Source organism: Paroedura picta, chromosome 11, assembly GCF_049243985.1.
Source record: "Paroedura picta isolate Pp20150507F chromosome 11, Ppicta_v3.0, whole genome shotgun sequence".
Classification (NCBI taxonomy): Eukaryota; Metazoa; Chordata; class Lepidosauria; order Squamata; family Gekkonidae; genus Paroedura; species Paroedura picta.
Window position 1 is genome coordinate 29,767,914 of NC_135379.1, and position 23,489 is coordinate 29,791,402.

At 41.5% G+C, this 23,489-nt stretch overlaps 1 protein-coding gene across 1 annotated transcript in view; it reads right to left on the reverse strand.

Annotated features, from left to right (window-relative positions):
* Positions 1-426: 426 nt before the first annotated feature.
* The window catches only part of SKAP2 (src kinase associated phosphoprotein 2), a 122,193-nt gene continuing 99,130 nt past the window's right edge, over positions 427-23,489 (reverse strand). Inside the window, exons 11-13 of the mRNA XM_077304575.1 lie at positions 18,475-18,587; positions 6,288-6,389; positions 427-4,967 (exon numbers count right to left, since the gene is read on the reverse strand). Coding sequence (XP_077160690.1) covers positions 6,297-6,389; positions 18,475-18,587 — 206 coding nt within the window. The 3' untranslated portion in view covers positions 427-4,967; positions 6,288-6,296. The remainder of the gene's footprint in view (positions 4,968-6,287; positions 6,390-18,474; positions 18,588-23,489) is intronic.

Below are 23,489 nucleotides of genomic sequence, written 5' to 3' on the forward strand. Positions count from 1 at the left end.
CATACATTTTGTCGTGCTTTATAATACAGTGGTGAGATCATCATTCCTGGTATGGGAGATGTGGATGCCATTAGACACAAAGGAAGCCTTGGATGACAGCCGTTTTGGAGCATGAAGCCGCATACATAAGCCAGTGAATTACTTATATGCAGATGTACATGAAATAAATGGTCCAAGGTGGTAGGGATACATCTTGGTGCCACTGTCATGGAAGGCATTTGTATTGCCCTTACTTCTCCGAATAAATTCAGATGACAGCTCCATTTCATTGCTTCATTCAGTTTGGAGGCCAGATGGCATTAGAATCATTTACTTCACCTTGTTGTGTTTAATTACTACAATCAACACACTATTTTCCAAATTAATCATAACAAAGTAATTTCATTAGTAACACAGCAGGCTGTTGAATTATTAGCATCATAACAGTTTGCAAACAATTAAACTTTATTTGAACCTTAAAAATTTGCAGCGTGGAACATTATTGTAAGATCTAATGGCGGTCTAGTACAAATCCAGTGCTGAACAAATAATCAAGCAAAATGTTGCATAAAATATGACTTACAAAATAGCTCTCTTAGTATTCAGAGGAACACAAAGGAAATATAAGTAAACAACAAGAACAAAGCAATTAGCATATTTTGTAACGTTCTGTTCTGGTAGAGTCACATTAATGGGAAATTCTCTTCTCCCCGCCCCCCCCCCCCAGAAAAAGTTATGGTATTTATCATAAAGATATCAATGCAAACATTTCATCTCCTTTATTTTGCTGGTTTAGTCCAAGGCATGTCTGGTGAAAAGGTGGGAATATATTGCCTTCGTAATATCTTCATTTTTAGAGTGTGTGTGTTTGCTAACATATCAGTTTGCAGTACGTGAGAAAAAGGTTATGAATATAATAAAACTGCTGCTGTCTATATCAGCCTTCCAATGGGAAAAATGGTTTAAAGGCTCTGTCATTCATCAGTTGGCTAAGGACTCCCTCTCCTGGATTTACATGAAAAGGGGAAGGGGGTGCTTCAAATATTTTAAGTTGCAAAAGATTCATTTTGAGCATGACAAACATTGGTGGGGGTTGGGTTTCTCGAGTCCAACATGCTGTGAAAGTCTACTGCCATCTACTGGCAATCCTGTGTAACACAAAATGCTTATTTCCCTCTTCCTATATAAACTGACCCAGGCGCTAGCCAGCAGTGATGCAAGTTCTGTGTTTGATAGAAAACAAAAATTGCGTCTCAGAAATTCAACTCAAACTTGCAAAGGGTTGTTATCCTTTGCAGAAGTTCCCTCTTGGAATAAAAGTCTATCAAGGACTCCGGGTCTATTTCCTTTCTTTTTTAAAAACTCAACACAGCCACAACTATTGGAAGTAGCAACTGAAATAGGTCAAACTGTATTGCAAATCCAATCCGGCAAAATGCACATTGCTCTAAAATTGCAACCATCACAAACTGCACATTTATCCCATGATGGCAAAAGAAACCTCGTGTATAGCATACTCTCTTCTGTAACAAATTTTTCTCGGGGGGATATTCATATGCAGATATAGAGTCCTTTTCTCAATGAAAGTCATGTATGTCTGTTTGTGCAGGTGTATGCACAAAAGTTTACAATGAAGTATGGATCAACAAATCTGTACATTGGTATCAAAGAAGGGGGGCTTTAAAAAGCAGAACAGAGAAGCAATGAGTATTCCTGTACATATGTCAGTCCAAAAAAAAAAGCTGACTGATATTTAGCAAGATTATGGTCGGCATTATGGCCTAGCAACACAACCAAGTGAATAAAAACATTCTCTCTTTCTCTCTCTAGTGCTGATGCTTCTCTGCAGTTCTTACACAGGTGGGAGAGGCAGCAGGAAGCTGTGTTGTGGTGACAGAGTGAAGAGAGAAGGATGGAAGGAGGCAGACGGTTCCCCGTCCTGGGAGAAGGGGCAACAAGAGGAAACAGGGACCAGCAAGGGGTGTGTGGGGTGGAATGGGAACCTACAAATGCTCTCCACTTTGTGTGTGTGTGTGTGTGTGTGATAAAGATTCTTGTGTGTGTATGTGTGTTCTTCTGTCATGCTACTATCTGAAGTAGTCAGAATTATTTTACTAACTGGCAACCCACATGCCAAACTGAGTCTCGGTATACACTTGCTGGGTGGCAACTGTAGAAAGCAAAGCACAACTATCTTTTAAAAGCTGTTTCAAAATCTTTGTTTTAGCATATGACTATTTCACATGACTGTATTAATTGAGAATAGTCCTGGTTAACCGCAATCTAATTGGCAACAGTTTCCAAAACTGCAGAATTGGAGGCAGTCCATACTCCTATGATGTCTGCAACATTGAATAACTTTGATACTACTGGTCTTTTGCTGCTCTTGCCGGAAATATAGAATCCTAGAATTGGAAGGGACCATACAAGCCATCTAGTCCAACCCCCCTACTCAATGCAGGATCAGTCTTAAGCATCCTAAAGGTAAAGGTATCCCCTGTGCAAGCACTGGGTCATATCTGACCCTTGGGGTGACGCCCTCCAGCGTTTTCATGGCAGACTCAATAATGGGTTGTTTGCCAGTGCCTTCCCCAGTCATTACCATTTACCCCCCAGCAAGCTGGGTACTCATTTTACCAACCTCGGAAGGATGGAAGGCTGAGTCAACCTTGAGCCGGCTGCTGGGATTGAACTCCCAGCCTCATGGGCAGAGCTTTCAGACTACATGTCTGCTGCCTTACCACTCTGCGCCACAAGAGGCTTTTAAGCATCCTAATATGTAAGAAATAGCTTTAAAAGTGCTTCAGGATCATTTCAGTTGGCCATTTGTTACAAAAGTCAAAATTAACAGTTAAACGAGACAAACCTGCTGGGTTCCTGAGCCATCCCGGGCTTGCACAACAATGAGGAATCAGACATGTCCAGAAACATAAGAGCTTCCAAAGAATTAATTTGAAGGAGAATACAGGTTATGATAAACTGATACAGGGATGCCCCCCCCCCCCACAAGTCAGCAACTTCTATGTCTCAATACAGGCCTTGGGGGTTCTTCACAAAAAGCACCGTCCTCACTCTCAGTTGGCTTCAGTGACTACACAGTATTGATTCAAATGAGTAGCCATGTTGATCTGAAGTAGCACAATAAAATCAGAGTCCAGTAGCACCTTTAAGACCAACAAAGATTTATTCAAGGTGTGAGCTTTCGAGTGCAAGCACTCTTCGCCAGACTGTGCTCACTCGGAAACTCACGCCTTGAATAAATCTTTGTTGGTCTTAAAGGTGCTACTGGACTCTGATATTATTGTACACAGTATTGTGGCATTATCCTTTCACTAAAGGATCCCCAGTTGCCTGAGGATCGGCCATATGATTAGGCCTAGAAAGACTGTGTCAAAGTGGCAAAGAAGCAGCCCTTGTCAGAAACAGGAAAAGTGAATACTGGAGAGTCATTTTGTCCCCTGTTCCTGACAGCATTTGTTTTGGACTGGAAAAAATAAAATAGGAGAACTTTCAGTTCAGCTTTGTGTGGTATACAGTTTCTTAAAAAATAGATATTCATGAAATCAACATTTTATGGCTTATCACCTCCCAAAATCAGGTTTTCACCTTACCAGTCATCTCAAAATTGTTACATATATTTATGAATTTGTTGTCTTGCCACTGATCAAATATTGATAATGCTTCTTTTTTCAGAGGGAAAGCTTTTTTTAAAGGTACATTTAAGCTGGTATTTGTAACATTTCCAATTTTTTATAAAACGGAATATTCTTTACCAGCTGTATGACCAGCAGAAAAGAATATAATTAAATGTATTTTTGTGAATCTCTGTTCCAAAAATTATCTACACTTTGTACTTAGGAAGCTGATCATACTTTCTGTAAAGTTGTCTCTCCCATCCTTTGACAAACGCATTTTTTAAAGCACTACAGTTCACGATTTTACCTGTTATTACCTACCAATTCAACTATACGAAAAGTTTATTTACCTTGTTTAGTGGACCACTTAAGATTTAGGAATACATTCCTTTTCTTATTAAACACATTTGAAACAGCAATCAATGTATAAATAATATCATTATTAGCCAGCTGATCTGATCTTACCACCTGAGGACAGATGTAGTACAATATTGTTTTTCTAGGACATATATATATTATGGAAGATCGGATTCTGTAAAATGGACATAACATAAACACCAATATCTCTGTTATAAAAATTGTAAATGGCAAACAGTTCTTCTCCAATTACATTACAAACAACTGTCTTATTAAAAATGACCTTCTACAACCATTTCACTTATTTCTTTAAAAATCATTTTCCAGAATCCACTTAGAATACAAAGAGTGCCATCACACAGGTACAGTGAAAAAATTAACAAAGAAATATTTGTTGCTGCGTATCATATGTAGAAAGTAGAAGTGCAATCCACTGGGTTTCTCAAAGTACAAACACCATCCACTGGGAGCATCGAATAACAAAGGTTGCCAAATGGACAGGGGGAAATGTCCTGCCCCTTTAATAGATATTTTATGAGTGGCAATAAGCATTTGAAGCCATTCATGGCATGAAATTAAATAACACCTCCCTATTAATTGCTTGTAGATCGAACTGATATTAAAACAGGACAGCAAAAGGGACCAGTTTAAAAATTGGCAGCCTTACCAATGACTCATGTTGAAATGAATGCAAAATGCTCCAGAATTCTTGTACCTTCCATTCTTTTTCTTCCATTCATTACTGCTTGACTCATACAGGCTACGTTCCCAGTGCACTACGCCTGGTTCATAAAAGTATAAATAAATGTCCAATTGTGTGGCTCCTTCATCAAAGTGACTGAACTTGCATAGTACGCAGAGAAAGCTTGAGGTCTAGCATACTGGGGGTTGTACTCTTCCTAAAACCTATGTACCTGCTAGCTAGCACTGGAGATACTTTGCACTGGCATCAGTTTGGAAGCTCTGTGTAATCTTCGGCTAATTCACAGAATGTGTCTGAAGGGGGGAAAACGGGGATATAAGAAAACAAGTCATACCACCTTACATCAAAGCAGCACGAAACCCACGGAATCTATATACACCGATTAAGTGCTACCCACTGGGTTTCTCAAAGTACAAACACAATCCACTGGGAACATTGGATAACAAAGGATTTCATTTTTTAAATCATAAAAAGATTTAGTGAAGAAATGTTGTCCTTTTTCTTTGACCATTTGCACATTACATAAAAGAAACCTCAGTCTTCTGAGTGATGGCATCTAATAACTACCTACGAGGATCCTATCACAAAATGGTGATAATTGTTTGATAATGGTTTTTTACACTGCTTCATCTGATTCGTTTTATTTACAAGATCATGAGGTGAAACTCATGATTAAATTGAATGATCAAGAGCTACTTCCTGATCTGATCTACCCAGGGGTAACGTGCAAGTAGAAGCATTCAGGCTGAATTTTTCACTCCTAATTACCTAAACAGGTCCTTGTAAGTAGCATAAGCACTTCCTCATTGATCTGAATGGTCTGGAAGTCAGGAAGTCAAGCATGCAATGCTACTTTTGTAGCACCTATAGATTTCCATAGGAAGATTAAGCACTGATTAAATCTCTATCATCAAAGTGCTAAACTTTTACTGGATCGTGCCCAGACTGCACAAAACAATAGATTCAGAGTGCATTCAAACGTAACATTTTTGATTGGTAGGGCTGCTGTGGAAACACACAGTCATAGCATTTGTTCAAGTGACTGATCATGTCTCCAGAGCTCCCAAAAACAGTTTGGTGACTTTGAAATAGAAACCTGCAAGGCACGAGGCTTCATTAGCTGTCACCAGGACATTGCAAACCCACTTTCGTTTCCCTGCCTCATCCCTGGAGAAATTTGCAAGCCCCGCCCCATTCCAAGATGAACGTGTAAATGAATAAAATACTATCGGCTACATTTTAAACTCAACGTACTGTTGTGTTTTTGCTGTGATTGTTTGTTAGCTGCTTTCAATGCACAGTTCCCCGTACTTGGTGGCTTACATTATAATGATCACAGGGACTCGGGGAAAGAAATCTGTACCTAAAAATTAAATGTTACATCTATATGCACCCGAAGAATTTTGAGATTGACACATAGTGGTTTGCAAGTATAAAAGCATCACTAATTAATTTATTTTATATAAGACTAAAGATTTGTCTGTTCTTAATTTTTTTTGGCTGCAGTCTTTGTTAACGAGACTTCTGCTAAGGTTCCAGGAAAAGAAATCTGTATGAAACTGAACAAGAGAACATATAAGCCATTACAGAAGATTGAATTAAAATGTACTTACCCGGGCCTCTCAAATATCATACATCTCCATTATGTAGGCTTTAGGCACCAAGCCAATGGTTCCTTTCATTTCTCCTACCCACCAGCCAAATCTATTGTACTCCTAATTGAAAACAATATGCAATATTAACCTTTAGTCTGATGTAAATGCAACAGAGTTTTGCATACAACTCAAGTTTCCTTCTTACATACAGTTACATGAATGGAAAATTAAAACATTAAGGAATTGAGTGTTTATGTGTTTCTTAAGCACCTGAAATGTAGTTAGTTGAAGAAGCAAATTACATTTTGAAAAGATTAGCTATCTGTTACTCTGCCGGGGGGGGGGGGATTACTAACTACCAATAGTTTCCTACAACAGGCTGCAGTTTGCCCAATGAGCAAAAAGAACGGAAAAGAAATATTAACATGTAGCTGTGCAATGTAAGGTCAAACAAGCAAACAAAACAAAAATGAACATAGCAACAGTATAAAGAGTGTTAGCAAGAAACAAGTCTGGGGTCTCCACAATGAATCATAGGAAAAATTTGGAAATCTCCCTCCTACAGGATTCTGCCCCCAAGGATGTACACAGTCCTTGTTTTGAGCCCCTCCCCCCCTTAGAGATAAATTTACAGCCTTTGCATACCTGGGAATTCACACTAGTGTGGTCAAGACCCCTGGCTGATCAGTGAGTGGCCGAGTTTTGCAACTTTTTATTTTATTTATTTATTTTTATTTATATATTGCCACTCACGATTGGTCGTCTAGTGGCGTTTTACCACAACATTTAAAATTATAATATAAAATCCCCATAAAACCCCATATAACAATATATATAACAACAACAACAGATGGCAGCTTAATTAAAATCTAAACCCAATTACACCTAGCCCCACTGTTCCAGCCAATGGACCCAGCTGAAGACCCTGAGCAAGATGACCTGGGGTTCTTGATCGATTAAAAGTTAGAAATGGGGTGGGGGGGGGTCTGCAGATTTTGTTATCCACATAGGTGTCAGACATTTCAATAAAACTTCTGTTTCTATATTTGTGTTTAGGAATCTATGTAGTATACATGGATTAATGCTCCATTTTAAAGCTTCTTTTGCAACTTAGCACATTTCTTGCTACTTACTGGGTGAATTACTAAGCCAATAGTTTTTGAATCATTTACTTTTCTTCTTCATAGTATTTCATATTCTCTACAACACATTTCCGCTCTTCTCCCATAATATTCTTTCAGACAAAACCATATGAACAGCTGCTATTTGAAAACTAATACTTTATAATGAGGTATGGAGATCAGCAGGGATCCATTCAGCAATATAGCTATAAACCGTAAAGCACCTGGATTAGTGAATGAAACATTTAAGTTCTGATACTAAAATAATGCTTTCTACCCAATCTTCTCAAAATATTCCTGCTCAAAATTCACTGCTGCATTATGCCAAAAATTATATCACAGTTTTCATCTGCTTGGAAGTTGAAGAAGAAGAGTTGGTTCTTATATGCTGCTTTTTTCTACCCGAAGGAGTCCCAAAGCGGCTTACAGTTGCCTTCCCTTTCCTCTCCCCACAACAGACACCCTGTGAGGTGGGTGAGGCTGAGCGAGCCCTGATATTACTGCTCAGTCAGAACAGCTTTATCAGTGCTGTGACAAGCCTAAGGTCACTCACCTGGCTGCACATGGAGGAAGAGTGGGGAATCAAACCTGGCTTGTCAGATTAGAAGTATGCGCTCCTAACCACTATACCAATGTATTTTGGTCTGAAATCTGTTTAGGCTTAGCAAGAAATCTGAAGCAAAATAAATAACATAGTTTAAGAAAATAGTATTTTCCAGAAGCAATACTGTGCAATTTCTTCCTTTATTCTAATGCAATATTTCTTTTCCCCACATACAGCTTACTGAGTTTTTGGGTGTGCAAAAAAAATTAAAAAGTTGTATTTTTCAGGTTCAGATAAATATTGTTATTTCCTGATATTCCCAAACTGATATGCCATTTGGATTCAATAAGTATTTTCTGTTTATTTTTTCACTCAAATATACTAAATGCCTACCCCTACTCAGCTCTAGCCTTTGGCCCACACATCTACGCTGGCTGCAATGCTCCATTAACCCAGACAACGCTGTTCACACAACCCAGAAGATGTCTACTGCCTTATAGCACGTTGCATCATTCCTTTGTGAAGGACTTCACCTGATGTCCAGTGTGGCCTTGAAATGTTAGAGGTTTGAGATGGCCAATTTCTGAGCTTCTAACTGAACTATCACTTCTCCCTACAGAATTTCTTGTGATACATAGAACTCTTACAGAAAGAGACAACCACGAAGATGACCGAATTCTTCTGTGGTGCTTACAATATTAAAAGCGTAAGACAGGCAAAAAAATAAAATAAAATAAATCACATGATGTATTGAATATCCTCATTAGCTAAGAATCCACAACACGAAGCATGCCCAGGCTCTGCTTTCCAGATTGTAAGCCTTCAGGGGAATGAAAGGCGCTCCAACAAAGAAGTACTATTCCCCCTTTCCCCATTGCAGTGAAGGATGCCGGTTCATCTGAGCACGCTGCAATTGGGTTGCTCTGCCAGGATGAGAATTACTCCGGCTGCAGCATTGGGAGTGCTTGTTCTGGGGCCAAAACCCAGGCAAGAGGAGCTTGTTGTCTCCCTAGGGGTTCAGATGTTCCAGCTGTGCGTGTTTGTTTAATAAACACATGTTTTATTCCACATTCGCCAACTTAAATACACAAATCCATGTCTTGGAAGACTTAAAGACCAAGTCATCACTCATGATGCCAGCCCTCACCTGTGCTTGAGGAATCTAGCCAAGAAAGCTTTCCTGGGCAAGGCGAGGGAAACCCACCATTTGGGGTATGTTGTTGAGAGAAAATTTCCATAGATGGGACAGAAGGAAACAACATGAGGTTGGTGGGAGGGCTTTTGTTAAGAGATTGTTTAGGCTTTTTATGACAAACGGCAGAGAATGAAAGTTCGGTGCTCAGTTACAATGTAGTTGGTTTTCAGGAACTTGGGAAACAACGTGCATTTTGTAAAGCCAATTTCGGAAGCCTTTGATAAATTAAAACTAAAACATGTTGCTTTTTGAAAACTTTCCACTGCTTGCTGGGTAGGAATATACTATTCAGTGCTCTAGTGCGAAGCTAAATGTTAAAGATGAAGCTGCCGGTGATGTAACAGTCTAGTAAGTTAATTTATGGACATGCTGCAGACATCAGACTAGAAAAGATGGAGAAACCCGCAACACAGATGCTTTTACTTTATCATTACAATTCATGGAATGAGCCTCAAGAGCAACATGAATCCTGATTAGGGCATCTGAAGTACAAATGGAAACACAGTCCTGCCTTAGTGGAAATGCAATGCTTTAACCTTAAGGCTGCAATCGTCGTTGCAAAAAAAATATATCTTTTTAACTGGTTAATGTATTTACAGCACTTTCTTAAAATGCTTGTCACTTAGTATGCACACCCCAAATCCAATTTGATGCTGCTGTTCTGTTGCCTCGTTACGATGACAATAACAGGCAAATGGATTCAGGCTACCTTGAGAGTCATATGCCAGTAACTGCACTAAAAAGCACGTGCAGAAGAGGAAAAAATTCTAAACATTCACCTTTATGGGAAACATATTCATCAGAGCGCTTGATAGATTCTAGTTCCTTGGGATCTATTCATTATCACACTAAATATTTATTGAAATACATATGTTGCTATACTTGTGGTTTGGGAAAACCATCTGAAATGTATCAGGTCACTCAAAAGAATGCTAAAATACCTGTATCAGAATTTTCACTGGGGATCTGGAATTTAAAGATAATTTTTGGGCTTTTCTCTTTTGAAACAAATGAATGGACAGCACCAATCAAATGGTGTTTGGGCCAAAATCTGAAAGGGTAAGCAGAAAACTAACACTGTGGAAGCCTCATATGTAAGCAGATCATTTATACCTTATTTGGGGCATGACTAAACCTACAATCTGGTTGTGTATTCAGGCCCGCTGTGTATTCTTCCCATCAGCTTTGGCTCCGGCAATTGACTCCACTTCAGAGAGACTGATAAAATAATGAAGAGTCCTTTAATCTGCAGGAAACCATTCCAGTCAATTTATAAGAAATATTGCATTCCTTTGTAGGATGTGTAATTATTTTCTATTAATCATGCGCTATAAAGCTACATTATGTGGTTATTCTGTTATCACTAAGAAGAGGCCTGCAGTCAGCTCCCGACAATGTTAGGTAATTACCAACACAAAGCTTCTTTCTCCTTCTGTAGAAGTGCTATCAAGATCCAGGAGGACAGTAATGCTTTATTGTATGAAAATAACACTCCAAAGAAATTAAAGCAGCGCATAATGAATTGCTTAAAGGTAAACGTGTTTGTGTTAGGGAGAAAGTGGAGGGAAAGAAGAAAAATACTTTCCAATTTTAGGGGGAGGGCAAGTAAAACCAGGGAACAGCCAAGAGTGGCATTTGTAAAGGCATCTGTGACAGGCACCTAAATTAGCTAGACATATTTGTTTCTTCTTCCTAAAATACCTCACTAACCTGGCAGGATATTTCTTTGTGCAGATTCCTGACTGTATAAGAGTCCACTCCACTGGCCTTACTGTGGCACAGGATTGGTCCCACAATATGAACCTCAAACCATTTAAAGCTCCTTAACTATTTGCAGGATTGCAACCTTTGCCAACAGTTTCAGTCCAATTCAAACAGCATTTCAAACGGTTACAAATGTTAAGGAGGTATCACCTAAAGGGCGAGAGCTAAAGGGCTCTTGGCTTGTGGTTCAAGCCAGGGGATGCTGGAAGTGGTCCAGAGTTAGCAGGAGGGGTGTGGCTCTTCCTGCAATGGATCGAAGTGGCGTAGCTGACGATGGACCTGAGGCTGTGACATGAACTGTCTGTGGCATGTTTGTATTTTTGCCTCAGGGTAACTTTAAATACACACCCACCAAGTGCAAGTTAGTAGCACTGCTGGAGAAGGTACAGAAGCTAGAAGAACACCTCTTCACACTTTATTCTATAAAGGAGGGTGAACAGTTCTTGGAAAGAACTCATGGAACACTTTTTGGAGGGCAACTGGAAGAGGTGGGAATGGATAATTGGCTTTCCTGAAAAATCCTTTTCTTTTCTCGGTAAAATGCGGTATGGATCCTATAACTGTTAGGTGGATCGAGAACTGGTTGACAGATTGCACCCAAAGGATTCTTGTAAATAATTTGTCATCTTCTTGCAGAGGAATGACAAGTGGAGTGCCTCAGGGATCTGTGTTGTTCAACATATTTATAAATTATTTGGTTTTGGATGAAGGGAGGTGGTGATTCTCCTTCTCTGGAAGTTTTTAAGCAGAGGCTAGATAGTCATCTGACCGAAATGCTGATTTTATGAGCTTAGGCAGATTGTGAGTGAGGAAGGGATGTGCCTGTGTTTGTCTCTTGTGGCCCTTCCTTGAATACCCAGGGAATTACTAATCACCACTAGGATGGTAGGTGAATTTCCTGCAGGCCAGGCTGGATTCTGGAGATTTTTGGTGGAGGGATTACTTGGGCATGAAATTGGGGTCACTGTGGGTAGGCAGATAGTTGCTGAGTTCCTGCATTGTGCAGGGGGTTGGACTAGATGACCCTGGAGGTCCCTTACATCTTTATGATTCTAACCAGGAAAAGTTACGTCATGCCTCCACTTGCTCAAGGTAGGGCTATGCACATTAGTATGCCTTTACTGGACTGTAATGGGCTGACCCTCTCCAGGCATACAATTAACCAGAAAGCTCCACAATAAACATAGGTAAAGGTAAAGGTAAAGGTATCCCCTGTGCAAGCACCGAGTCATGTCTGACCCTTGGGGTGACGCCCTCTAGCGTTTTCATGGCAGACTCAATACGGGGTGGTTTGCCAGTGCCTTCCCCAGTCATTACCGTTTACTCCCAAGCAAGCTGGGTACTCATTTTACCGACCTCGGAAGGATGGAAGGCTGAGTCAACCTTGAGCCGGCTGCTGGGATCGAACTCCCAACCTCATGGGCAGACAGCTCCAGACAGCATATCGCTGCCTTACCACTCTGCGCCACAAGAGGCTCATAGACAATAAACATAGTCAGGTGTAAATCTTGTTTAAGATAAGTTCACAACAAGAGTAGAACTTTTGTTCCTTCATACAACTCTGCAATGTAACATTCAAATATACAAACTATAACAGTGGTGGGAAGACTTCACCCCACTGAAGAGAAGGATTCTTCAAGTAAGCCAATTGTCTGTTCTCTTTCAGTGGAGGACGTCCTCCAGGAATGGTTATGTATAACAGCTTAACCTCAGGTGGGTTTTATATACTGATGATTTTTATTCAGTGTTACAGCTGCCTGTTTATACCTGATTCAAGACACTCCTGCCAAACAGCATCCTTTCTGATGCCTGGGCATCAATTTTGTAATGCTTAACAAATGTTAAGTGAGAAGACCATGTGGTCATTCTGCGTATCTCTTCAAGAGATACTCTTGTCTGAAGGGCTGCAGATGAAGCTGCTGACCTGATAGAAAGTGCAGTAATACCTGACACTGCTGAGCAGTGACATCTCCCTGGCACTGATGAGCACCCTTGCTCAACCTTGGTCTTGGGGGAGGGCATACAGAAGGCCCTGAGGTCACACTTGAGTCAATGTATCCATCGCCTCCACGTCCTTGTATCTGGACATAAACCTGTCCACCTGACAATCCTCTGCTGTGTCCAACAAGCCCATCACTGTGATTCCAAAGCACTTTGATATGTGCTGGAAAATCTGCTGGTTGAATTTCCACTGTCCCTTCGACTTAGCCAGTCCACTGTCATGTTTGATGTTCTTTATACATGCCGGGCCTTTAATCCCAGGATTTGACGCACTGGCCATTGAAGTATTAGAACCGCTTCCTTGTGCAGAGAAAGAGCCTGGCGATTCGGATGCACTTTTGCCGTCGTGTTGTCTGTCCTTATCAGAAACACTTCCTGTTAAGTCTTCGAATGCTAACAATGCCAGTCTGGTTGCCCGTAACTCAAGCAGATGGATGCTGGCTTTCCTTACCGAATCTCACCATTGTCCCTGAGTCACTTGGTTGAGACAATGAGCTCCCCATCCTCTCTGACTTGCATCTGTAGTTATCATTTCCTGGGGGGGCTGGATAAACAGCAGACCTTTTCTGAGATTGCTCTTATTAAACACCTGTACATCTGTAGAGTTATTACTAAAAGTTGATGGGGTAAGGGTAGGCATGTGCTCTTTCTGTGTGAGTGCTGTCTTTAATGTCTTCATTACCTTCATACCTATCCATGGCGATGATGACCGACCAAGGTGTAATGTCTTGTGCTAATAACGTCTGCCCTTGTAGGCAAACTCAGGTGTTGTCTTGAAACCATATGAATCAGGAAGAGTTCTCTTAGGGCTGTTCTTCCAGAGAGTTTTGTTAGAGCTCTCTCAGCCCCACCTACCTCACAGGGTATCAGTTGTGGGAAGAGGAAGGGGAAAGTGTTTGCAAGCTGCTTTAGGACTCCTCTGGGTAGTGAAAAGCAGGGTATAAAAAGCCAGTTCTCTCTAAAATTAGGTTGCATTTACTTAAAGTAGTAACAACATGCCAGATTTTTTACTGATGCATTTCCCATTCCCACCACCATCACCACTGTAAAACCATTTTATCATTTACAGTGGTATATATAGCCCTCCTATGCCATTCTTGGCATATTAAATACATCAGCAAATAACCACTGAGGGGATTTAGGTGTTTTTTTAAGGCAACTGAACAGCCAAATGTGAGATGCAACATTACCGAAACATCACAATCATGCAACAAGAAGTAAAATCAGTGCAAAGTCCTAGTTGACACAAGCTGATCTGCATGAGAGTGGCAGAATTGCATCCTCATTCAGTTAAGGAGTTAAGACAACATTCCCTTTGCAATAACTCAAAGTTTTTATGCTTCTCAAAGCAGGTCAAATGCCCTCTGGTTTGTTATAACTCCCAGAATTGTAACCCATGAGAATGCATGCTGGAGACTGCCAACTCAAAGCCTCAGTGCATATATAAAGAGTACATACTAGGACAAGGGCTTCCAGTCTGGTCTTCTCTCCCTTATAGGCTTCACAAATGCAGGGCAAATTAGGACACTCTCCAATAACGAATTTCCATCTCAAAGAAACCAGTCCTAGAAAGTCAGTTTGCTCATTTCAACCTGTTCCTCACAATCTAGCCTCATTTTTCAATTAGTACAAGCCAAAATTTAGATTCGGCACATTACAAATGTTGTTAGTTGCAAAGTCATGCCTCACTCATCGCAACCCTATGGACAATGATCCTCCAGGCCTTCCTGTCCTACATTACAAATACTCTTCTCTTTTATCTCAGAACGAACTCACTAACTGTAACAGAAGTTACAGATATGCCTGCAGATAGCCCTGATTCTTTGTGGATATGGTTTGGGGTGGGTTTAGTGCCTCACTTTGAAGCTGGCAAACTTCCAAACTTCAAGAACTATGTTCAGACCAGGGATAGCCAACCTCCAGGTGGGACCTGGAGATCTCCTGGAATTACTGCTCATCTCCAGACTATAAAGATCAGCTCCCCAGGCCAAAAGGGCTCCTGTGGAAGTTGGACAGGGTTGTTGTGGAGAAGAAACATATCCTTCCTCACCCCATTACAGGCTCCCTGTGAGGGAGGTGTGGTTGAGAGAGATCTGAGAGAACTGGGACTGTCCCAAGATCACCCAGACAGCTGCCTGTGAAGAATCAAACCCGGGTATCCAGGTTAGAGGTTACTGTTCTTTAAATGTTATCACATAATGGCTCTCAAAGACCAACACTAGAGTTGGTCTTCTCCCCCCCCCCCAGCTGTTTTGTCCTGCTAAAACAGGTCCAACTTTAAAATCTTTGGCAAGGAATCTTCTAGTCACCCCCAAACGGAGGGATTTCCCCTCAGAATTCCCACAGCACACGGAGGCCAGGCCTTAGAGGGCTCTCCCTCTTATTGGCTGAGCAAAAATGTATGCATATCTCTCATTTACAAACATTTGCTTTACTTTGCACTGGCAAATACTGGAAACTGGAAATTGGCAGTCTTCAACCATCCTCTCTGAGGTATGCCACATAACCCTCCAACCATTGTAATTTATTGGTCTCAAAATACTGGCCTCAAAGTCTGGCTGGAAGAATGTCTGTTCACAAGGGAAGTGCCTGAATCCAGATTTCTCTTGTAAGATAATAGGCAGCAAGAAGAATGAAGAAGTCTGCTAATATACTCAACATGATGCCGTAATCATTTCCATCTGGCACATGAAATTAAGCAATTTGACAATCTAAAATCATCTTATGACAAACTACTTCATGAAATCATATAAATATGTTTAAAATACATGCACTGCTCAACCTCCATATTCCAGGTCACTGGAGTTAGTGAAGCAAAACTGGATTTCAAATGGCTTGTTTGTTGTGTTTTGTTTCTAAAACTATACTAGCGCACTAACAATTTCCAGTGTATTAAATTATGCTGGAAGAATACGTTGGTTGAATTATGGTTTATATACCCATTTTAAATACATCACTTTTTGTCAGAAGTAGTGAAAATTTCCTATAAAAATGAAAAAAAAATTGTTTTGCACTGTCAGCCAAGAGTGTTAACATTGATACCCATTATCTATTCAGCAGCTTGGTGCAATGGTTAAGAGTGGTGGACACTAATCTGGAGAAGCCAGGTTTGATTCCCCACTTCTCCACACGCAGCCAGCTAGATGTCCTTGGGCTAGTCACAGATCTGTTACAGCTGTTCTTAAAGTGCAGTTCTTTCAGGGCTCTCTCAACTACGTCACAGGTTGTTGTGGGGAGAAGAAGGTAAGATGATTATAAACCAGTTTAGGACTCCTTCAGGCAGTGAAAAGTGGGGTATAAAAACCAACTCTTCTTCTATTCCTCACCTAATATTTCAGATGTGGGGAACCACTTAAAGTGCCCCCCTTCACATAAATTTGGATAGAGCAAACAAGAGAACACTTGACCAACTAAGAAAATATTCAAGATGACCGTTTTGTAGTATTACGCCTAGGATTAGAAGAAGAAGAAGAGTTGGTTCTTATATGCCGCTTTTCCCTACCTGAAGGAGGCTCAAAGCGGTTTACAATCTCCTTCCCTTTCCTCTCCCCACAACAGACACCCTGTGAGGTGGGTGAGGATGAGAGCGCCCTGATATCATTGCTTGGTCAGAACAGCTTTATCAGTGCTGTGGCGAGCCCAAGGTCACCCAGCTGGTTGCATGTGGGGGAGCGCAGAAACAAACCCGGCATGCCGGATTAGAAGTCCGCACTCCTAACCACTACACCAAACTGGCTCATATTCCTCTAATCCAGAAACGTATCTGTGGTTAACACAATTTTTAAATGTATTGTCAATCCCGCTGTTTTTTAGTCAGTTTGCAACTATTTCCGGTACCAGGCAGCATGATATAGTGGTTAAGAGTGGTGGGCTCTTCTATGGAGAACTGGGTTTGATCCCCCCCCCCCTCCAGATGTAGTCAGCTGGGTGACCTTGGGCTAGTCTCTTAGGACTGTTCTCACAGAGCAGTTCTGTTAGAATTCTCAGCTCCATCTACCTCACAGGGTATCTGTTGTGGGGAAAGAAAGGAAAGGTGCTTATAAGCTACTATGGAAATTCTTCGGGTACTGAAAAGTAGAGTATAAAAACCAGCTCCTCCTCTTCTCTTCTAATATTGAGAAGAAAGGGCATGAAGACATGATGGGAAAAAAGACAATGGCATTTTTTAGCAAAACTCCCACAAAGAAGTTATTGTCAAGAGCCCTAAGGAAATATTTTGACTTTCATTATTAACTTGCTCTGTTGTTGTTTAAATGCTCTCTGTTGAAATAGTGTTTTGTGCATGCTCAAGCACTTTATCTTTTGACTCACACTGCTTTTGTCCTACAACATATAACACTTACATTTAATTCTTTATCAGCAGAATGTGATTTCCTCAGGATTAATATCAACAGGCAGCTGATATATGGTCAGAAATAATAAGCAATAGCTAAGATCAAGCTGGTGAATTTATGACACCATTTTGGATCTGTGCACATTACTGTGTCACCACACCTGCATCACTCATTTTCAGCCACTAGATGGTGTAAAACATGTTTCTGAAACAGCATCCAAGAATCATCCAGTTACCATAGAGCTGAAACATTTATGGAGAGGGTTAAGAAATATTTGTTTGGATCCTTAAATTTAGTGGGCCCATGATTACATTTTACCTTGATTGTATTCTTAACAAACTCTTTGTCTGGCTGATAATGCTCAGTCAGACCTTGAACAGTTTAGTGGAAACCAGAAGGATTATTCTTTGGAAATTTATAGTCCAATGTCCCTAAATTCAGTGCTCACAGGAAATCCCATTTTGCTGGGGAAAACAGTGCATCAGGCTAAGTAAAAGCAGGTTGAATTCTGCTTTGGGGAAAAAAAATACTCCACAGAAGAAAACTCTGACCTTCTACAGTAGACTGAATCTATATTAATCAGAGTACAATAAAATGAGGGGAAAGGCCATGATTACATTATTGTAAGTTCACTCCCACCCTTGCTTCCTTTTTAAGATGGAATGTTTTCAATAATGTACACATGGGAAACTGCAATACAATTGGTAGCATACAGGAGTGGCTAAGGAATATTTGTTTCCAGTTTGCTGACAAAAGAAAATTAGCTCATGGCACTAAAAAACAAACAAAGCATGTTTGAAGATTCATTGAATCTGAAAGCTTACACACATCAGCTCTGATGGTTTTTGAGGTGTGATGTGGAAGACACTGAGAAAGTTCCAAATCACACTACTGACGAAGAGGAAATGTAAAAACAAACAAACAAGCAACCACATGTACACCCATCACAACCCAGCTGACAAGGGAAACTTTTGCAGGCAATAAGGGCATTGTCTTGGAGGGAAGTTTCTTGGTGTCTGGAGGCCAAGATTCCCAGTAGATATATACATGGCTTTAAAAGCATTTCCTGTTGCATAATTGCCCTTCAAAATGTGATTACATTCATTGACAAAATAATTAATGTGCAAGGAACTTCCATCTGAATGCGAAGGAAGTGCCAGTTTCCCACAACCTTGATGGGTACAAGACTGCGTGTTTTTTTCCAGCTATCTCCTTCCACCTATCTATTCCCAGTAGCACACTGTACCTTGCTGAGAATGTAGATAACGTCACCACGTTTGAATGTCAGCTCATCTGGAACGTCCCCGGTGCAGTCCCACATACTTTGGTAGAAATTAGCATAGTCTGTGCTTTTATCACCTGGGAAAGGAGAAGGGGCATACATGAGGCTTTGTCAGTCTATGTAGATGAGGCTTGGATTGTCAAGGTTATAAATACACTGCCACTCAAACACATGCTACGAAAAAAAATTCATTTCTGTGAGAGAGTCAGCCCTGCTCTGTCAGTCCCAGAAGAAGTGTTGCAGAAAAGGTGAAAAACAAGTTCCACTTCTCGTAGTCTTTGAAAACATGTTGCTCCCAAAAGCATGCAGGTACAAGTTCTCACAAGGAAACACAGGACTGAACACCAGAGCTCATTTCAAGCAAGAAGCATATCTTTTCATATTAGGGATACGCGTGCCAACATGGTTAAGAAAACGTGCAAAAAAGAAGGCAAAGCAAGCATTTTGTATGCTTCAGTCTTGTGGCAGGGAAAAAAGGACTCCTTTGCTGAATTTCTGGGAAGGGGGAGGTAGTATTTGAACTGTGGCAATATCTGTAAAGCTGAAGTTGCATTTTATAAATATTTGTGTCAGTACCAGCTCAGGACATTAAGTTCTGGCTAAATATGCAACACACACTGTAGCCATAAGCTCATTCTCCTAAGAACATAAGCACAATGAATGTGCTACGCTCAAACTGCCGTACAGACAATTAACTGATTGATTATCTTAGCACTGTCTGCTCTGTAATGCCACCATAACAAAGTAATAAATGCTTCGTCATATGGTTACCATATACAGACTGATTATGCATGGCAGCAGCCATGCTGGGCTGCTGCCGGGTCCTTGCGTCGGGGCCGCATGCCCCGCAGCTTCCCGCATATGCACGGGGGACAGAATCCCCTGGCGTATGCAGACTGCACCGGTGTAGCACGCGAGCGCGGGCACAACACTGGGGCTAGAAAGCCCGGTGTGCTGCCCGGTGACAGCAACAGCGGGGGGCAGCAGGGGGCATGGGGCCCCCACTGCATGATGGCAGGGAAGCAGCATGCCACTCTCCCACCAAGGTGGAGGGTGGGGGGAACGCCCTGGTCAGCTCTGCAGAGCTGATAGGGGTATGTGGTGTCCCTGCAGCATGGTGTCTTCTGATTATGCACAGCGCTGGCCTGACCTAGCCCCCGACGTTGCCCACTGCATCTCAGGGAATACAGAAGAATCTGTGTTCCCTTATCATGGGCCATCCGAGGGCCTGAGTCAGGCCAGGGCTGGGTGGCGGCCGGGATGGCAGCGATGTCAGACATAATCAGGGATTAGCCCCGCAGCCCTGTCACTGCCATCCCGGGCATTCTGCCCCGTGCATAATCGGTCATAGAGAGGCATTTGCTGAAACACTGAACTCAACACAGGGAGGAAGCATGGAAGCCCTCTGTGCACACGGCAAGCCATTTCCTGTTTTCAGTTCCTTCAGAGCTGGCTGAACTAGCTCGGGAAAGGATGCAAGTGACGCTAGTGAGAAAAGAAGCCACATTATGGCTTTTAGAGGATTGCTGTGTGCTCTATATCAGAACAGCGAGATCCAGTAGCACCTTGCAGACCGACAAGATTCTCAGGGTGTGAGTTTTTGAGCATCAAAGCTCCCTTTATTAGAGGGGTATTTTACATAGGGAACTCTGACTCTCGCAAACTGTTCATACCCTGGTAATCTTGTTGGCATTATGTGAAACAGAGCGGCTTATCTGTAACTGTGGTTCACCAAGGTCTTGTGGGCAGACACACACTGGGACTGCACCTGGGCAGGCTTGCCACAGAAAACTCTTCTATAGCAAAGATCTGCTAGAGGGCACTCACCCCCCCCCCCGACTGTGCATACGCAAATTTTCACACTGGTCAAGCACATGACCTAGGGGAGGAGTGCCCACCCTTCTCAGTTTCCTATTGCTGCTGTGAGCCCTTAAAGGTAAAGATATCCCCTGTGCAAGCACTGGGTCATGTCTGACCCTTGGGGTGACACCCTCTAGCGTTTTCATGGCAGACTCAATACAGGGTGGTTAGCCAGTGCCTTCCCCAGTCATTACCGTTTACCCCCTAGCAAGCTGGGTGCTCATTTTACCAACCTCGGAAGTATGGAAGGCTGAGTCAACCTTGGATCAATCCTTAGTGCACAGGCGCAGTCCCAATTTGAGGCTGCACATCAAGATGGAAGATGAAGCACTAATCTGGTTGAAGTAAAATATAATCATTTTAAACCTTCTAATTTGAAGAAACGTATTCCAGAACTGACTGGTTTGAGAGATCACATGTGCAATCACACTGTGAGTTACTCCAGTCTAAATTCACAAAGCTCAGGAGGCTTAAAATGAAATAACTCTCCTTTGGATGGCACTGTACATTTCCATTTTGCTACAAAATTTTTTGTCACTTTTGTATCTTCAGAGCATACTAACAATATTTGTATGTCATTAAAATGTCATTATTATTTACATAAACATGGCATAGTTAACACTGATCTGTAAAATCCTTGGTGATAAAGCAATTTCGGAAAGTAATTCTTTTCCATTGTGGGTTAATTTAACTACTTCCTGAAGCAGTGAATTTTAAAAAGACATAAGCCTTTCAATGCAACAGTCACTCTGGTTTATGGGAAGCCATAGGCAGATGACTTGCATTCAACCTGCAGGACAGTATTTCAGGGCATGCCTTGAATATTTCACTTTCCAATAAGGAATGCTCAATGTCTCTTGTATAACACTAGAGGGCACTCAGGATAGCAATATGCATAATATGTAGGATTGTATATTGTATGTTTGGGTCATTTAATTTGCTCACACTATGATTCAAAACTGCAGAACAACCAGGAATCTATTTTTCACTAGGGTACATTAAAAATGTACAAAATGTAGGGAAAATGTGGTCCATGACCCTCTCTTCCCCTGCTTCCCTCCCAGCTAAACCTAAGTCAAAACACAGTCTTAGAAATAACTCATGAGAAGGTTTTGCAGTCTCCACAATAAACCGATACAGTCCACTCTCCTAATGCTTAAAGAACAATGTTAAGGGGAGAGAGAAGTGGTTATAACTGTGTAGCCAAAACTGGGAAGGTAAATTGAGGAAAGCCACTATGTTGGCTTAAACCACTCCAACACACAATGGCATCTGGACTCTTTATCACTATCATTCCCATTTTACAAATGGGACCCTGAGTTTGAGAGAGACTGATTTTTAAAAGCCCAAGCAGAGCATCCATAGCAGTAGGGGATGGGCTAGAACACAGGCCTCCCGGGTCCAAATTCCAGCCCCTAAAAGTGATTGGACAATGATTGCTCTTACACAGAGCAGTAGAAAACACTGCCCCTGAGCTAGGTGATGGCGCCCCCTCCCACCAGAGAAACAAGACAGGCAGATAGCTAGAGAATTTGTAGGGGTGAGAAATCAAGGGGACCACGTATCTGAGGCAGGAAACTGCAAGGGTAATGGGACCAGAAGACAAATTAATTGAGAATACAGTGCAGATGTTTAAAGGGGTAAGTGCAGTGCATGAACATATGTTTCATCACTGCAAAGACAAAAATTTAACATAGCCAGGATATTTCTGATGAATAAAACCATGATACTGACAGGTACGGGAAAGGTCTCTGAATCCTTCTTCTCCCCAAACCAGACCCAGTCCCCCCCTAGACACAGAATAACCAGAGAGGGTACCTAAAGCAAAGAGGAGGCTTTCCCAAACACTGACAAGAGTCTGAAAATGAAACAAAAGCTATCTTGCATTTCTGTTACTGAATATGCTACAGAATTATAGTAGCACTTTCAACAACAAGTTGAAAAATACATTTTTACCCACATTGCATGTATCACCTTTGTGATCTCCTCTCTCCTCCCTATATGAATCTTTTTCAAAGTGCCTTCCTTGGTTGAAGCAAGACTGGCAGCTATTAACTGCAAGGCCTTTTCAGTGGTAGCACATTGCTTGATGCTCACTCGAGACATGACCTGTTTGCTTCTTTCTAGCTTATGCAAAGACATGTCCTTGAATTTACCAGGCCTTGAAGGATTAGGTGTTGCACTGTGTGTGTTGGCTTTAAATCTATTTCCTTCCCTTATTTGAATTTGATTTTATACAAAGCTTACTGCTTAGCCACCAAGCAGACTCAGAATTGGATGGGCAGGCAAGAAAAAATGTGTTAAATACATAAATAAATGTGTCTGGAATAACTCCCATCAATGCTAATAGACATGATACAGTCTACATCAGCAGGAGAAGCAATCCCGTAGCAAATGAGATGCATCGCTCCCTAGCTGTACTTCATAAACATTTTATTAAGCCTCCAAGTCCAACTGCACTAGAGATAATGAATGAGTGGAGAAGATGCCTTTTAAGAATACACACATTGCTTTCCTGAGTAATGTTGCCCTGAATGATGTTGCACTCTTGTGATATATGAAATCTATACAGCATCCTCATTTATCCCAGTGGTTCTCAATCTGGGGGTCGGACCCCTTTGGGGGTCGAATGACCCTTTCACAGGGCTCGTGGCAGGGCAAGCAGCTTGGCTGGGGGAGCACGCAACAGCCTTGCAGGGTAGATAGAGTGTTCGCCTGTCTGGAGCAGCGGAAAAGAGCGAGATTGGCATGGTGGGATAAGAGGCAGAACTAAACTGGGAAACCTGGGAAATTTTTTAAAATATATAATCATGAACAATGGATTTTCACACCATTGGTCAGTTTTGGTTTAATTTCTGTGAAAGAATACTTGCATAATTTTATGAGCAAGAAGAGTTACAGCAGCAAGGTGATCAACACCATGATGTCCTCATGCAGACAATCAGCAAATAGAATCTACAACACGACGTGGAAATCGTTCATTAGGTGGTGTAGATGGAATAAACTTAAGAATATTCTATCATTATCCAGGACAGATTAACACAGAAATTGAAAGTCACCACCTTGTGGAAACAAGTGCAGCACTGGTGTCGGTGTTACCGAACTTTGAGGGGAGACCC